The sequence below is a fragment of the Equus caballus genome, chromosome 14 (genome assembly GCF_041296265.1).
Source record: "Equus caballus isolate H_3958 breed thoroughbred chromosome 14, TB-T2T, whole genome shotgun sequence".
In the NCBI taxonomy this organism is placed as follows: domain Eukaryota; kingdom Metazoa; phylum Chordata; class Mammalia; order Perissodactyla; family Equidae; genus Equus; species Equus caballus.
This window is the reverse complement of record NC_091697.1, coordinates 48,849,942-48,868,708: the sequence shown is the minus strand read 5'-3', so window position 1 is coordinate 48,868,708 and position 18,767 is coordinate 48,849,942. Positions and strand designations below refer to the sequence as shown.

Below are 18,767 nucleotides of genomic sequence, written 5' to 3'. Positions count from 1 at the left end.
CCACTTAAAGTGAATTTCAGTTACTCAGTGAGAACCACTGGCTGAGCTTTTAGCTATGCTAAGAGTGCCTCTAGTATTTAAAAGTACATGTAAGTTTTGGGTATAAAATGGGTCCTAAAAGCAAGCCAGATATTCTACTTCGTATTTAACTGAAGAAACAAAAGTCTATTTTAAGGCTCGAGAAAAAAAGTCACCACATAGTACTTTTTGAGACACAGCATATTAGTTCTTAAAGTATGCATAAATATGGCTACAGATACAGTATCTGTTTTTGCTGAGGAAGGTTCGCCCTGAGCTAACATCTGTTGCCAATCCTCTTTTTTTGCTTGAGGAAGTTCAGCCCTGAACTTCATCTGTGCCAATCTTCCTCTACTTTGTATGTAGGTGATTGCCACAGCATGGCTGACAAGTGGTTATGTCTGTGCCTGGGATGCAAACCCAGGCCACCAAAGCAGAGCACACTGAACCTAACCAGCAGGCCACAGGGCTGGCCCCCAAATACTGCATTTTTGATTTAAGAGTTTTATAAGGGAAATTTTGGCTATACATTACCCTTCATGTAACCAAGCAAGTTCTAGAACTAAACTCTTGCGTTAAATTTAACTCCACTGTATAGCTGTTTTGAGAAGAATAATATAAAATGGTTTCGCACCTAATCATCTGAGTCAAATAAAAGACAACCAACAAAAATCTCCACAACATTGATTTGAAGTGAAAATCATTTTCTCGGGGGTGAGAGAGGCAAAAACTAAAGAAAACTTGATTCATTTGGGGAATTTGGCTGAAGATTAAGTCTTAAGTCTAACCAACAGTGGAAGAATTTAATTTCCAAAGCATCATCTACCCTGTTCATGAGGAAGAAGTGGGTATTAACAGAAGTCACTCCTTACATGTGCCTTAAGAAGAAGTGTGGAGACTTATAAATTGAACTGAAAAAGGCAAGAAACATACTATCCAAGGATTACAATAAAAAATATTATTCTAAAACAGTTTCATAAGTTTGAAAACCCAGCCCCAAACTAATTATTAGTGAGTGTATTCCTCCAGAAAATTACATATTAATAAAGAAAAACATATTTGTGTGACTCCAGAGATTAGTGATCATATTCTTATAAGAAATATGTTTTATCTTAATCTCCCTTTATGATTGAAAACTAGCTCTAAAAAAGAGCCATTCATGTGTCAGCTTGGCATTTCTTTTTATTTAGTCTGAAAGTTTTGTTTTTACAAAAAGGCAACATTTTCTTCCCCATATGGCATCTTTCTCATAAACGTGAGCTTTGTCCAGAATCATCGGCCATTTCTCCAGAAAAAGCCAATGATCAATATAAAAGATACAGTATTTTCTTACAGTTTCTTTGGCAAGAGAGCATGACAATATAAACCAAATAAACTTAATACAAAGAAATAATGTTGTAACTCAAAATAAATTGCTTGTTTAATCTCTGTTTTCCTGATTCTATACTAGATGACTTCTATTCTTAAAGCTTAAAATAAATTGGGATACAAGGCAAAATCAGATCCTAGTTAAAGAAAAGGGGACACTGAGGGGGCTGGCCAGGTGGCACAGCAGTTAAATGTGCACGTTCCGCTTCAATGGCCTGGGGTTTGCCACTTCGGATCCCGGGTGCAGACCTATGCACTGCTTGTCAAGCCATGCTGTGGCAGGTGTTCCACATATAAAGTGGAGGAAGATGGGTGCAGATGTTAGCTCAGGGTCAGTTTTCCTCAGCAAAATGAGGAGGATTGATGGCAGATGTTAGCTCAGGGCTAATCTTCCTCAAAAAAAGAAAAAAAAAATAAAGAAAGAAAATGGGACACCGAGAACAGTGCTTTAGCAAAAGTAAACTCAACAACACAGTTTAAATGAATTGGGAAAATTTTAATTAATAAGCATCAAATGCACTTTACATTGATAACTGCAATATTGAAATTGTGACATTTTAAATATTTTTCTCAAAAAAAGGTTAGTGATTTTCTTTTTGCCTGGGAAACATGGAGACCCAACTATGAACATTAATGTGGCCTACCTCGGTCACTATGGTTTAGTTAATGCTAATATCTAAACAGATGTTCACATTTCACGTCTACAATAAGGTAGACTGGGAACTTCTTGAATCGACGAATTTTAGCAAAAATTTCATGAGATAATTTACGGAATGTCAAATTTTTGAAGTGCAAACTCATAAAACTCTAGGTTGGGCTCACTTTTTTGCTTCAAGCACATCTGCCTCGAGAATACAGGGAATTTTTCTTTCCTAATTCCTTGAAAAAGTATTTCTGTAGTACGTCTTGTGTCTTCTTCACTATGAGTGGGTTGTTTTTAAGAAAGATTATCAGCTCTGTGATTAGTTTTCCACAGTTGACAAAAATCTATCAAAAACACCCTAATGTAATTTGCATGGAGAAAAGTTGTTTTCCAAAGGCTGCAGGAACAGGAAAGAAATAGCACTTCTTATTTGTATAAGCACAAACACTTAAAGCTAGTCATATTGCAGGTAAATCCAAGAGAGTATTCAAAAGTTCCATAAAAATGAACAATAGATACACGTTTACTTCCACTGCTCCAACAGTCGAACATTGGATCTGCATGAGAGTTGCACTGTAGCAGTTTCTTGGTCCAATTTAAGAGTTCAGAGTCCTTTTTGTGTATTTTGCCCAACGATGTCCACATCCCAGATAAATTCAGTTCAAAAAACAGAAATTAGGGCAAAGACTCCGTATAGCAAAGCACAAGGATATGCTACTAGAAGTTGCTGTCCTTCCATGGCTAACGCAGAAATAAAAATTTTGGAAGCAGAAAAGCTACACCATCCAATGATTCCAGCAGTGAGAATGATTCCTACCATGCCTCTGTAACGGACAAGAAAAAACAAGGGGAGGGCAAATAAGGCAGTAGATGAGCTTAGTTAGGTAAGAATACTACAATAACCAATTCTAAAGAAAAGCATTTTAAAGCCACATGTAGTCATCTGCAGAAATAATCAAGATTTTTTCCAAATGCTAAAATGTCTCTCTCAGTGAATTCAATGATGCTGAATTATTTCATGTGATAAAAAGCTCATTTATAACTACATTTTTCTCCTGTTAGCATAGGGTTTCTCAGCCTTGGCACCACTGACATTGGGCTGGATGTACTTTTGTCGTGGGGGCTCTTCTGTGCATTGTTAGGATGTTCAGCAGCATCCCTGGCCTCTACCCATAAGATACCAGTAGCACTCGTGTCCCCTACAGTTGCAAAAAGCACAACTGTCTCCAGACGTTGTCAAATGTCCCTGGGAACAAAATTGCCCCTGGAGGGAAAACACTGTTTTAATAGAAAATACCTTCCATAAAATTCAAATATAAATATATTAATCTCAACAAATGAAAAGAATGAAGCAGTTTCTACACTGAAAATATGAAGCATTTTTATCCAGAGCAGGAACACTATGAAGCCATCATCTTGCCAAATCTCTAGCATCAATTAGTTGATAGGCGCTCTTCTCCTAAACCTCCATTTTAACTTACGAGGTATAACAAAGCCCTATTACTGCTTGTGTCCAGCACTAGCCACAAGGAGGAGCTTGAAATGTTGAGAGCATCTGCACACTAGCCACAAGGATTACATCAGTAATCCTACATCTTTCTTTTTAACCTTACCTAAAATATTATTTTATCAGCACTAATTTACATCTTTCTTTTTAATCTTATCTAAAATATTATTTAAAAAATTAGATTTAAAGTTGCTTAAAATACATCTGAGAACATGGTAAGCTTGTAACAGCCTCTTGCCATAAAAAGAATATGTTTCATTTTCAGTTAAAAAGTTGCCAAATAGAGTATGGGTTTACTACCCATTTCCTTAACATATGCTCCACGTCTTTAAGAAATCAGATATAGTCTAAAAAAATACCAGAGTAGGTAAGTATAATTTTAACAACTTGACCTTTTGCATGCAATATTTATATTAACAATCACCACTGTTCAATTCATTCACTGACACTGGTAACTAAACACAAAACTAGGAAATTCTTTATCGTATGTAAAAGTTGAGATGGTATAAAAAGTTTCTAAATTTATTCTCAGTTCCACTGCTCATCATTGAAAAGCAAGCAGCACAGTCCTCACTCACAAGAGGCACAATCCAATGTGCTTGCTGAATCAGTGATTTATCTCAAACTGATGGAGAGGTAAAACCCAATACAGAGAATTGTCAGTCAACCCAAAATGAAGATCAGTACTTACTGCAAAGAAAATATCACTGCAAAGCTGGAGAGTAGGATCATGGGAAGAAGACAATATCCAAGGACACTTGCCACACAACCAAATGAAACACCTGTCATACTCATTAAGTTTAATAAACAAAACATTCCTAGACATCCAATTGCACTGATCCCATATACATAGCCAAACTGGATTTTGCCAGCCTATGGGTAAAGAAAAGATTATAGGTTAAAGGGGAAAAAATAAGTTACTTTTGGCCTTATTTCACCTAAAATGGTACATGTAGAAGATATTCAATTTGTGAGCATCAAAATCTACACAGGTATCTATTCTTTACGCAGAGAAGTAAAACACTGTGCAGACTGGCTTTTACATCTTTCCTAAGTTTCAAGTATCCACCTCCCAATACATAGATATTTCATTTCCTATTTTCCAGTTAGCATGTGCACTTGGCATAGAATTGAACAAATAAAGATATAAAATCATGCTACAATCAACTAAAATAGTAGCTTTCTGAAAAGAAATCTGACTGATTTTAAGCAAATAAACTTGAGACAAGAAGGAAAATCATTCAGAATGTTTGGATAATAGCTAATATCACTTGAGAAACTAGCTAATTCCACCAAAATTGCCTGAAGCAATTTATTCTCATCGGCAGATGTAGCCATAATCTTTTTAACAGCAGAAATAATTTCATCATTCACATTATATGGGTGGTAGAGGAGCTAGGAGAAAGGAAGCCAGATAAACAGGAAGCCAGAGTTCTGTAGGGAGGGGAGGAGAAAAGAAAACTGATTAACAATGAGGCAAGAGGAATATAATGGAAGATATTTTTTTCTTTCATTATTTTTGCAAAGTGTTAGTTGAGTTATACAGTCCTTTGACAAAAGCAGTCCTTCTGCTTTTGTAAAAGACATCACTGAACAGTCTGAGGACTTATGACTAGCTAAATTGGAGTTACAGTACTCTCATCAAGATATGTGCACAAATGTTGTATTCAGGTCACACTATCACTAAAATCAGTCCACAGAGAAGCCTTCAAAAAGTTTCCGGTTGTAAGACTTTTGACATACAAAACTCCATCTTGAGAATGCCTCTGCAGATTATGTTAATATTTATTTCAAAACACTTGATTGAGAGTGCAGGAGTTTGAAAAACCTCAGCTGAGTTTATTGCTGAATTCACTCATGCGGTAGGAATAAAACCCCCTCTGTGTACAGTGCTTTAAACTTTTCAGAGTGTTCTCACATCACCTGTCTTGCTTAATCTCCAAAAAAACCTTGTTAGGTGGGCAGCACAGGCTTATCTATCGGAGGGAGCTGAAGGATTAAATGACTTGCTCAGGGACAGAGTAGGAGCACTGAGTTCACGCCCAGTTTTTCTGACTAAAAATCCCATCTTCTATGCATTACATCATTTATCTCTTCTAATTCAGCAACAGGATAAAAGAAAACAAATACTAACAATTATCTTTACAACTTTTCATAAATTCAAGCAACTCACTACTATTCAAAACACACCAAACACTTGACATATAAGCAGAATCTCAAAAATGGCTCTTGGGGGAATATTTAAAGATTGTTCTTTAATCTCATACTGAGAATTGAAACTAAAACCTTACCAGTAACAAGGTGGCTCCAAAGGCAAGGCAAAACACCATTGGTCCTGCCAAATCAGTCTCATTCATGATGCTGCCATCTGCTACTTTTAATGGATGTAACACTGTTAGTGTTTTTTGCCAGATGTGGTCAAAATTGATACCTAATTCTAAAGGAAAAGAAATTAAGGAAGTCAATTAGGATTTGCGACATCTTTAATTTACCAGAATCTATGCTGGATCAGAAGACAAAATGAGACATCCAGCATCAAGAGGACCTAGCACTACCAGACGACATTATTTTGATGAGTCCTCAATATCAGTCTTCACTGACTGGGGTGCTTATTCAACAAATATCCAATTTCTGGTTTGGTGTTGGAAAAGAGTATGGATACGATGAAATAGACATTCTCAGCTATGACAGCAGAGCAAAGAACATATGGAAAGGGTTCATAGTAAAGCGTTCTTTCCCTGGGCTTCAGGAATACCTGGAGGCTCCATGAAATTATATACAAAACCATGTCTCTATGTATATGTGTGCATTTTTCTGAGGAGAGTATCCAGTTTTCATTAGACTTTCAAAGGGTATCTGATCCAAAAAAATGTTCAGAGCTACTGCTTTATGGGTTTTGGAATACAATTTGAAAACCACCATACTTTTCAGCAATGTTACCAGTCCTGCCAGCTTATTTCCAGGTAGAATAAGCAATAGCATGCTATTGCCTTTCATTCCTTCCACTGATAGAATTTAATCAGTAATCTGAAGTAAAAATAGACGCATACATATTGACATACTTTATTATTCCTTTACAAAGATTTATTAAAAATATGGTCCCCTCGGGCTCAATGTGGTTTCATTTATACTGTGTTCAAAATGGGTCACTTAGTAGAAAACTTCTCTCTACATTATTCTTTTAGAGGAAAGGAGAACTTCTCCAAATTAAGATTTATTTTCACTGACCAGCTGGATATTACAAAGTACCATAAAGTGTTACGACCAATCCTACCTTCTAATAAAGGTGGCTCATCCTCAAAGTTGTTTCCATAGAATGGCTGAGATGTGGTTGGAGTGTACGTCTGAGTTGGATGGAAAATCTGCCCAGTGTATGGCTGCTGTGGCTGCATCATGTCTGGAGGGACAAATCGGCCTTGCTGCGAGTAGTCATAGCCAGCATACTGTCTATAAATCAAAGGAAGTTGGTTTCTCAGAAGTATTTCAATCCACCAACAGCTGAAATGGGCAGCTAGGGAATCTCAGTCACGCAATTCCTAGGATATCTACTCTGCCAGTTTTTATATATGGTAGCTGAAATGATTACTAAGATCAAGCTGATTATCTACAATGAAAAGTTGTCTATTTTTTTTTTTTAAGATTTTTTTTATTTTTTCCTTTTTCTCCCCACAGCCCCCCAGTACATAGTTGTATATTCTTCGTTGTGGGTCCTTCTAGTTGTAGCATGTGGGACGCTGCCTCAGCGTGGTTTGATGAGCAGTGCCATGTCCGCGCCCAGGATTCGAACCAACGAAACACTGGGCCGCCTGCAGCGGAGCGCGCGAACTTAACCACTCGGCCACGGGGCCAGCCCCAAAAGTTGTCTATTTTTTATAGAGAATCTTCCTGATGATGCCAACACTCACTTATTCAGCACTTAAGCATTTTACAAACTATTAAACTTTTAAACATCAGGGGATCAACAAATTAAAACTTAAGAATATTGTCTATATTTACCCCTTAGTGAGTATATATAACATAAAGATAGCTGTGAAATAAAATTTATGCCTAAGACTATGAATGAAAGCTTAGAATGACAGACTTTGTACTACACATTATGTAATTTTCCATTGTAATTTGGATCTCCATTGAACGTTAAATCATTCTTCTTTATTCTTTGTAGTATGTTTTTTTGCAAGTGGGTAAATCTCCTTAAGAACCACCATCAATTTCAACCCACAGAGTGGAAGAATCAAGCTTGTCCTTTGTGAAAGCTGTCTGAATACAACAAAACATTATTAGTACACCTTGCATTTAAATAGAGCTTTTAATTTTTCGCAGGAGTTGTACATCTATCGTCTCATTTGATATGTGCTACAGCAAATCCTGCATTTTAGAAGGAGAACACTTACCAAGGCTATTTTAGTGATGATAACAACAGGGAACAAAGGATACTGAAGCAGTATCTTTAAAGACCTGTCTCATCAGATTCTGGAAAAATATGACTATCTATCAGTGGGACTAATGTAATTACATAGTAAGAAATACAGAGCAAAAATAATTATTTTATTTTTATTTATTTTTTTTGGTGAGGAAGATTGTCCCTGAGCTAAGATCTGTTGCCAGCTCTTTTTGCTGGAAAAAGATTGCCCCTGAGCTAACATCTTCCAATTATTTGTATCCTCCTCTATTATTTGTATTATCTTCCTCTATTTTTTGTATGTGGGATGTCGCCACAACATGGCTTGACGAGTGATGTGTGGTCTGTGCCCGGGATCTGAACCCGTGAACCTCAGGCCACTGAAGCAGAGTGCGTAATCTTAACCACTATACCACTGGGCTGGCCCTAAAAATAAAATAATTATTTTAAAAGTAAAATATTTCAAAAAATGAGATCTGAGAAGCCTTAGATAACCTTTAGTCTAATTACATTTTAAAATTTTATAGCTCCCTTTTGATAAATATAAAAATCTAATGATCTCCATTGATATTACTTGAGATTTTAAAGTTAAATCTAATTTTTCAATTAATTGAACATCTTGACTAAAAGTAAAGCAAACTAATGGCGAATTTTTAACTATACATAGCTCTCTGGAGATTCCAGTGGTATTCTGAAGACTTACCACACTAGTACAATCCATTCTTAAAAAAAATACTACTTATTTTTTTGCTATATAATAATATAGAATTCATTACAGCATTATTTTAACATCAAAAGATAGAAAACAAAACAATATAAATAGCTATCAGTAAATATATTGTGATATGGGCACAGATTACTATGCACTTGTTAAAAGGAATGAGGCAGTTTTATGTCTACTGATAAGGAATGATAATCAAGAAATATTCAGGGGCTGGCACAGTGGCGCAGTGGTTAAGTTCCCACGTTCTGCTTCTCGGCGGCCCAGGGTTCGCCAGTTCGATGCCGGGTGCCGACATGGCACCACTTGGCACGCCATGCTGTGGTAGGCGTCCCACATATAAAGTAGAGGAAGATGGGCACGATGTTAGCTCAGGGACAGGCTTCCTCAGCAAAAAGAGGAGGACTGGCAGTAGTTAGCTCAGGGATAATCTGCCCCCCGCCCAACAACAAAAAAAAGAAATATTCAGTGAAGAAGAAAAAAGCCAATGTTCAGAATAGTGTATACCATACGCACCCATCATGGCTGTGCTTTTTAGAATATATCTTTATCTATACATCTACATCTATGTATATGTGTGTGTATTATATATATCTGTATATATAATTATGAAGGTAAAGGGATCTGGAAATGGGAAACAGAAGACAATTTATACACTATAAACTCTTGTACCTTTGCAGCTTTAAAAATGTTGTACAACATTTATTATTTATTGAAATTAATTCTAAATATGCTGTATGTTATAGGTATATACTAAGTACTGAAAATTTCCAAAAACATAAATAACCTTTTTGAATGGTACTGTGTGATGCACTGTTATAAGTGTTTAACGTGAATTATTTCATATTATCCTCACTATAACTCTATGAGGTTGATTTTACCATCCTTTCCATCATAAAAATGTGGAAACTGATATTTGGGTTAAAATGATTTGTCCATAGTGGTGCCAAGATTCAAAACTAGACTTTTTAACCCCAGTGGCCAACTCTTAATAATTCTAAGAAAAATCACCCCAAAATCCTACCTTACAGAGACAGTTATACTATTTTTTTCTGTATATGCATTTCCCCAGTATTTTGGTATGCAAATAGGTTGATTTCTATTTACTTACACACATACACACACAGCCCACAGGGCTAGCTGGCTGAACTAGGACAAGAATTCACATTTTCTGATTTAGTACAATATGCTATTGTGTTGATCTCTGTTAGGATGTATCATTAATCCACCTTTCAGTTTATGAAATAGCTAGAAAAGCTCCAGATGGAGGTTTTTACAATCTGTATAAACAGACTGTATTTTATTTTCTCTCTCTCATACACACACAGGAACACAAAGAAAGAGAGAGAAAGAATATAACTAGAAGTGTATGCAACAGAAAAACAAGAATAGTATAAACCAGTGGGTGTCAAACTCTTTGGTCTAAGGACCCCTTTATACTCTTAAAATTTATTATTGAGAAACCCAAAGATTTTTTGTTTATGTAGGTTATATCTATCAATAATTATCATATTAGAAATTAAAACTGAGAAATGTTTAAAATATTAATTCATTTAAAGTAACAATAAATCTATTACGTTAGCATAAACATTTTTTACAAAAAAATTATTTCAAAAAATTAGTGAGAAAAGTGGCACTGTATTATATTTTTGAAAAATCTTATTTATGTCTGGTTTAACGGAAGATAATTAAAAATCCTTATATCTGCTTCTGCAGTCAATCTGTTGTGATATATTGTTTTTAGTCGAAGCATCTGAAGAAAATCTAGTGTTGCAGACATGCAATTGAAAAACAGAGTATTTCAATAATCTTTTCAAATTATCATGAATAGTCTTTATGACACTACATAAAAATTCAAAGAAAAGTGGTAGTTTTTTGAACTTAAATTGAAATGCAGAAATTAAAAATACTGATGAATTTTTTATACTCTGTTACATTACAATACATTGATCTGTCTTGCACTTTGAATGGATCCATTCTTTACTCATGTATGATTTTGTAACATCATGCACTGGCCACTTAGAAAATACTGGCATGAGTTGTGCACATCTTCCAAATACTGATACGTTTAATATGAAAATATATATAAAATATAAATATTTTAAAGGTCACATTTGTAGTAACATCACTGATCTCATCAGAAAAATGGCTAAATACTGAGAGACTGACAAATTCACAGTGATGGATACAAGTTTTCTGAAATTTTCATTTGCCTGAAAATTCCAGTTTCATCACTGGCCACACATACTGCCAATTGCTTTCCTTGAAGTAACAGGCTCACTTTATTCCTTTTTGAGAAAGTCTGAATAACCATAGTTTGTCAGTTGTTCTTTCCAATAAAAATGGTTTCCATGAAAGAGCAGCTGGTTCAGCTTGCAACCCAAATTGCACAGCTGCTTTTCCTAGAGATATCACTGTACTTCAGCATGAGGTAGAAGTGCTTTATGCCTGTTTCCCATGTTGTCACACAAATTAGTTTAAAAATGTACATGCTCGAGGGTCAGGATTTAATAAAACAATAATTCTTACTGCTTCATCAAGGGCATCCTTAAATGAAACTGGTTCTCCCCTCTTCCCCACAAGTGTGTGGTGATGAAGAACACAGTGACTACTATAACAATTTGATGCCACTGTCTGGATTCATATTTGGGTACCGGCAGTACTAAGTATTGCTTGTGCAACAGTGCAAATGTCAACACACCTAAAAAGGTATATAATATCTTTGTATTGTTATGAAAATAGTTTTGAACTTAAAGACTCCCTGAAAGGTCTCAAGGGCCCTCTGGGGTCTGCAGTCCACACTTTAAAACCACTGATACAGTGCTTTATATAGTGACAGGTAAGTTTCACGTAAGAGAAATACTGCAAGCAAATGATAGCTTCAAAAGTGGCACTAGCGTTCTTTCTTCAAAATAAAAGGTGAGAAAGGTAATACTATGGAATTTTACCATTTTCCTTCTCTGGCAGGACCTGGTCAGGAAAATTCCTGACTCACTCCTGCTGGCTTTAAACTAAAATGTAACATGGTAGACATGAACATTATAGACTAAATCAACACTTTTACATCAGGAAAAGCAGCAAACAGTAAACCAATACTCTCAGAAACACTCGGAACCAACAACAAAGACAAAGCCTCTTAACAGATGGGGTTGGCTACTTAAGTTCAGGAAAATCCTCAGACAGTCCATAAAGGTATTACCAGTTAAGACAAAAAAGAAAAAAATACTAGCCTTCAATACTTTAAAAAATATATAATTGGTATTACTATATATTTTATAGGCATATCTAGAATACAATGTGGGACCTATCCAATATGACATTCATAAAACTGAACAGATTAAGATGAGAGGGCCTTATACTTTTTTTGTCATATGAATGTAGGAATGATACTTGGAAAATACCTATAGAGGAACCTATGCAAAATGTTACGGCTGACTTCATAGGGCAAATACAGAATGACAGGCTAATAATAAGTCAAACTTGAAGACAATCCAAGATAAATGCTATTGGAATCTAGATTTTCATCAACAGTGTGCTGAAAGTTATCAACTGATCTTTGTTACCAAGTTATCAAAACAAACAATATTATTTGACAAACAGAGATGGACATTTCAAATGTCATTAGGCTTCAGCTCTAATTGAAGGTACATATAGAAGTAGAAGAGTCCAATTGTTTCATAAAGCTCAGAGGCCCAAATTTATTACTACTAACACATTAGGCATCTTGTTTTCCTAAGCATCATCTATAAACTCACATTCATTAACTGGCAGTAAGGGTTATATAAGCACTTGGAATAAAAGTTCTTCATGAGTACCGAAGCAATGCTTACTCGTAAAGTACATGATTTGGTTGGAATGGACCTGTGAGAAGAGTTAGTAACAGAATATCTAAACAACTACTCTGTGGAAAACTGAAATAAGATGATGGTAAGTGAAATGAAAGGATAAGTTACACCTTTAAGTGATGCAAACACGGACAGGATAGGAAAGAAAGGCAGAGAGAGATAAACCTAGGAGGTTGCAATCTAAATGGAAGAGTTCTGGGTCCAAACATCAATACCATTTGGTTAAAAATAGGCCCACACACAGAGACAGGTTTTCCAAAGCCCCATAGCTGCTCTCGGGCCCATCTTACATTCATTTGCCCTCTCATACACAGAACGATCACAAAACAATACTTATTTAGGTAAATACATGAATGGGAAATTCTCAACATGATTCTTCCAATTCTGCCCAATTAACTGACCAAAAGAAATAAATCCTCAATGGTACGTAATTGAGAATTTAACGGAAAGGAAAAAGTGATTCACAGTATTTTTTACATGCTCACTCCCATTGTTCAGTGTATTAAGTTTTAGGGAGAAAAAAACCTTACGTCAAATTAAGCATATTCAAGGGGTCTGTAAGTTGTAAAAAGTATAGCCTATCCAAGACAGACCATACCGTGGGGCTGAATTTGATTTTTAAAATCCTTGGGTGCTTTCATTCAGATTAATTAATTCAAACACATTCTAGTATTACACATTTCTCTCAGACTGACTGGATACCCAGCCTTCCCTTGCCGTCATCCTATGATAGTCTTCATGAGGTTTTTAATTCAGGGTCCACAGATGAACATCAGATGACACATGAACCGATCGAAGTTATATGCACATTTACATGCGTGTTTGAGTGCATGCATATATTTCTCACAAATGAGCCCACAGTTTTTCTAAGGTTCTCAATGGGGACCTGGATCATCTAAAAACGGGTAAGCAACCCTGATAAAGGAAACTCCTTTACTGAATGGGAAGCTGATAAGATTATCTTTAAGGTCCTACGAAACTAAGGATGTGATGTCTTAGAGGAGATTGGCAGAAAGCCTTCAGTTCATGTATTTTTGTCACAAACACCAGGGACTATAAAAAGATCAGTCTTATCAGTTTTCCTCTGTTTTTTTAAACAGTTTAGGGTTGAAAGGTTTTGAGTCCCACTCTTCAATCTGCAACTGGAAACTTGTGTGCACCGACCATAAAGCTGTGGTAAGAGAAGCAATAAAATTGATTATCAATTGCTATGTGAAAGTGACCTCATGATTCATAAAAAGGCATGACACTGCTAAATAGCGTCACTAAGCAATTCCAGTTAGTGTCGACAAAGTCTGAAAGCTGGACTGATTTAACTACTAAACAAGCTGTCAAAAGACTTTAATTTTTAACTGGTCCCGTGGACTACGTAGCCTATCTTCTGGGTACCTGAAGCTCTGCTACATATCTTAAATGATGCAGAAATACTCTTACTAGGAAACAGTTCTTCAACGATCTCCTTTTCCGCCCACAGCACACCTAAAGATTTTGCAGAAGATACCAACGCTAAATAGGGCAATCCCTTCAAACCCATTCGGTATCACAGATCTCTCCAGAGGAAGGAAGATGATGAAAAATCCTGATAAGGGACACGTTCACACGTTCAGGGAGAACCAAACATGCTGGGTACATGCTGCCACTGCAATCTTGACTAAACAAATTGCCAAAGTTGAAAAGTTACTTGCTATAGGGTCCTCCACTTCCTCCATAATCATAGGACTGCTGTGACTGGTCATCGATGCTGTAACTTGTCTGGTAGAAATCCGTGTTTAAGTTATCAAAGCCTGACATTGCAAACGATCTGCAACAGAAGAGAAACGGCAAATAGTACTGACGCCCAAGATCTTACTGAATTTGTTCCCGATACTTTCCTTAAGCAAATACTCCCAGAAGGCGGCAAATATTTCTTCCGGAATTTTGGGGAGCAGCGCTGAAGGGTGGATCGGGGGAGGGGGGTGCTGAAGAAATGTCTAGTCGCTAAGTGAAGGCCCGGGAAGACGCCCCCACTTCAAGGAGCTCCTAAGCCTTGGGTTAGGGGCAGGGTCGTGAGAGGAGTGGTTCCACGGGGGTCTAAGACACCAACAACTACAAGGATGATTCCTCATCACGAGACAGGGCTTTACAACAGGCAACGCGACTGCCTCGTTGCAAAGTAAGGCCCGGGCGTGCCAGGAAAGTGCAGACTCCTGGAAGGCCGCGCCTGAGGTGCAGTGGCCGCGTCACAGCAGGGCCTGAAAGGGAGGGGGGTCTGAGCGAAGGGACGCGGGCGCGGCGCCGCACAACGAACCGCGCCGCATAGGTGTGGCGAAAAGCCGAACGGTGTGCCACGGGCCTGGGACACTCACCAAACGCGGAGGCGGTGGCGGCAGTAGCTCCAGCAGCCCCAAATAACCCCCAAACTCAGTTTTAGACCCTGAACTGGACCCGTTGCTACGTGTCACAGGGCCAAAGAACTGCTTCCGGGGCACGGCGGCTCGCGCAGGCGCGGTGACAGATTTTGCGGGCTCGAGTCGGACCCGGGGTAGGCGGGGGAGACGTGATCTGGAATGGAGCATGCGCAGTATCGACCAACTAGTCTCGAGGCGGGCCAATGAGAAGAGGGAAAACTCGGCAGCCTGTTAGCTGCGGAGGCAGAAAGGCGCAGGCGCCGCAGGTGTTTACTGGTTAAGAGAAGGGAGATTTCGTTAGTAGACCGAGGTTCTGGAGGAAAGCGTGTAAGCGCTGCAATGAAACTGACTGAGTCCATCCATTGTCCGCAAACTACATAGCCTCGGGCGCTCTGCATTTACTATGATTCAGGCACTGTGCTAAGGAGTTTATGTGTATTGTTTACTCGTGACAGCCTAATGAGATAGTTACTGTATTACTCTCCTTTTATAGGTGAGGGTGTGAAGTGTTCACTTAGTAACGTTGAGTGCAACATTGCATGACAAGTCTGTACTAGCTATGCTAGCTGCTGAGGGTACTGAGATACTATGGTGACTACAAGCTAGATAGTACTCACCTGGAGTTGGTGGGGAAGGGGTAATCAAACACAAATAAAATTATTACTGATATTCTTAAGTGCCTCATAATTCTTTGAAAGGATGTAATATTCATTTGGGAAGAAGAATCTGGACAGACACTATAAGGTCTGATCAAAAGGGTGAATAGGAGTTAATTAGAGGAAAGGGGGGAAGGGAAAAGGAGGAGAAGAGGTGAATATTTCTGGTAGAGAGAACAGCGTATGCAAGGCCCAGGCTTAGGGGAAATGTGGTGTGAGTTAACGTCTCTCAACCTCTGCACGATTAACAAAGGTGATTGTTGTGGGGGCCTGCCCTGTGCACTGTAAGATGTTAAGCAGCATTCCTGACCTCTACCCACTAGGCGCCAGTAGCACCCTCCACCCACACACCTTGTGACAACTAAAAATGTTCCAGACATTGCAAGATGTCCTTTGGGCAACATCAGAGTTCTGAAATTATTGGTCTAAATGAAGCTAGGGTGATTGAAGGCAAGTTAGGGGAGCCACATAGGAGTTGAGGTTGGAGTTACAGGCAAGGGCCAGGAAATGGAAAGCTTTGTGGGATTCCAGTGTTGGTTCTAAAAGAAAAGAGAAACCACTGAAGGTATGAACTGATGAGTTGCATAATTAGCTTGTGTACTTTTTACAAAGATTGCTCTGGCTGCTGTGTTAAATCACTTTCTCAAAGTGGAGGAATCCCGACCACCCTAACTCCAAATGCCATGGCATTAACCAATGAGCAGAACTGTCTTCGGGGCTTATGGTACTAAAATTTACACTGTGAGTCCTTGCATTATATGCTGGGACCAAAATTCTGTGGTCCTCACAAAAGAAACCAGACCATTGCTCCGGGACCTGTTTCCAAAGGAATAATAAAATTTCACTGGTTAAAACTTTTCTCTCAACACACAAAAACACACACCAAAATGAAACAAACAGGTAAAAATCAAACAATAAAAGCACACTTGCTTCCAAACAAAAATAGCAAAACAATATAACAAAACCAAAAAAACAAGGAGTGTACTCTACAGACAAACATGCAACTACCTTTGAGGTTTTCTACTCCATCAGAGAATTTCTGAAATTGTTCATCCAACTATATAATTTACCACCTTTTACTAATCCTTTTAGAATTTCATTGATGTAGGTACCATCTACACAGCTCTAAGTAGACAGACAATATATCCTGAATTGCTGCAGACAGCCCTGTTGTCCCATTTTATGCCTGTTTAGTCCAGCATAATTATTAATATTGTCCCCTTTTCCTTCTCAAAAATATTGCAGTTTTGTTGATAAAGTCTATGGTTGTACTCTCTTTCAGCTACATTATCCATGAAGCTGTTTCTAGTTATCAACAATATGTAATAATTCATCACTTTGTCTACTTAATAATCTTATGATTGAAAAAAATTGTCTCGCTTGTTTCTTGTGATGATTCCATTTCTTCCAATCCAAAAGAGATATCATTCAAATTTGAAAGAAATACAAGAATGTGAGGGTTACAAATTACCTGCATGGGAGTGAATTGTTGGTTACAGATGCTGTTCAAATTCTGCTTCTGTCTGTGAAAGCAATTACTATGTTAACTGGATTTTCTTTCCCCTCCAACCCCTGCCCCAATTGAGAAGCCAAACAAGAAAATTAAGTTACGTGATTAAATCCTCCATACTGTTTGCTTGACTTTGAAATATAAGCCAACGTATCCTGCAGAAGCCACTTGAGGATTTTGAGAATATCAGTCAATTTCATGGCTAATCAGGTAGGCCTTTCTTTTTGGAAACTTCTGTTTTGGTCTTCCTTCCACCTCAGGATAGACTCCAGAAAGTTATGTTAAAGGAAAGTGAAGTACTTGGTAAATGTGCTGACCTCTGTTAAAGTCATTGAGCTGGCTTCATTAGGAATAGAAAGCCTCAGCCAAATCAAGAAATAGTGAAGCATGAAGTGGGCTTGTAACAGCTGCCTAGTCCTTCCCTGGAACCTGGTATGTCAATTACTAGACTTGTAACAAAAAAAGAAAGAACATTCTAATCATGAGTAGTGTCTTTTAATTAGTTTGGCAATCGTGCCAGTATACACAATAACACTTTTTACACACTTCACAAACACACAAAAACCCCCTCTGTTTTCTTAGAATATCAGTGAAATTGTACTTAAATATTTTAGAGTTGCCTTATTTCCCCTGTTTTATAGTAAATGTCATGAGGAGTCGTGCCAGAAAATTATGGTTTGAACAAGAGAGTTTTCTCCTACTTTCAGCTATATCCACAAGCACCAAATGAGGAGGGGATTTGGCGGCTGTGTGCTCATCATGTCTAGTTCCACAGTGAAACCTGATAATTATGGTTAAAACCAGTATAATTACCAAAGATCTGTTTTCACTATCCCTGAATATTAATTATGTAACCCCATATCCCAAATATGACAATTACATTTCCTCCAAATTTTCCTCTATCTCTTAGAAAAGATTTTCTGCATCAGTTTCTGCTTGTGTTATTTCAATTATTTTACTTTCAACAATATATTGTTACTTTGGGAAGACATTTGCCTGTAACAACAATGGATCCTTTTAGACAGAACTGGTTTTTAAAATGCAAAGAAATTTAACCCTGATTTAATAATTATTCTTGAGACTTTGACTTCAATATCGCAAGTGCCTCATGCTATTGTAAAAAAAAAAAGTCTTTACAAAATAATTTTAAAAGAAATACTGCATTTTCATTGTAGAGATCATAAATACTCTCTTCAATAACAAAAGTATTTCTAATGTTGGATTGAATGGATATTGTGGTTTGGAATAAGAATTTCAATGATAATTCTGGAAGTTCGGTATCTCAAGTAACAGACAGAAGGGAAGATGATGTAAAAAACAGCATCAGAGGACTTGAACTTGGCTCTAGTGATGGCAGAGCCACTTGTGCCAAAGGTGCAAGTCAAGCATTTGAGAATTGTGACGGCTAACACCTGTAAATACAATATTCATCTTATGTGGCTGCTGGAAGATGGTATGAGATAATGCAGGTAAGTATCAATGCCTAAGTATTAAGCACTCACTGAATGGTTGCAGGTATTACCATTGCATAATCTATATAGCTATAGCGGCAATAGGATTTTGTCAGTAACCAAAATAGACGTTTTAGAAACTCCAATAATTGAGCTTGAACAAACTGTCTCTCTTTTTTTTTTAAAGATTTTTATTTTTCCTTTTTCTCCCCGAAGCCCCCGGTACACAGTTGTATATTTTCAGTTGTGGGACCTTCTAGTT

At 37.5% G+C, this 18,767-nt stretch overlaps 1 protein-coding gene across 1 annotated transcript; it reads right to left on the bottom strand.

Annotated features, from left to right (window-relative positions):
- Positions 1 to 1,861: 1,861 nt before the first annotated feature.
- On the bottom strand, positions 1,862 to 15,161 carry YIPF5 (Yip1 domain family member 5). Its single transcript, XM_001503927.7, has 6 exons — positions 14,847 to 15,161; positions 14,183 to 14,302; positions 6,811 to 6,983; positions 5,828 to 5,973; positions 4,228 to 4,409; positions 1,862 to 2,853 (listed from the first exon to the last, which is right to left on the bottom strand). Exons 2-6 carry the CDS (start codon positions 14,290 to 14,292, stop codon positions 2,691 to 2,693), a joined length of 774 nt encoding a protein of 257 aa, XP_001503977.1. The 5' UTR covers positions 14,293 to 14,302; positions 14,847 to 15,161; the 3' UTR covers positions 1,862 to 2,690.
- Between the last annotated feature and the right edge of the window lie 3,606 nt (positions 15,162 to 18,767).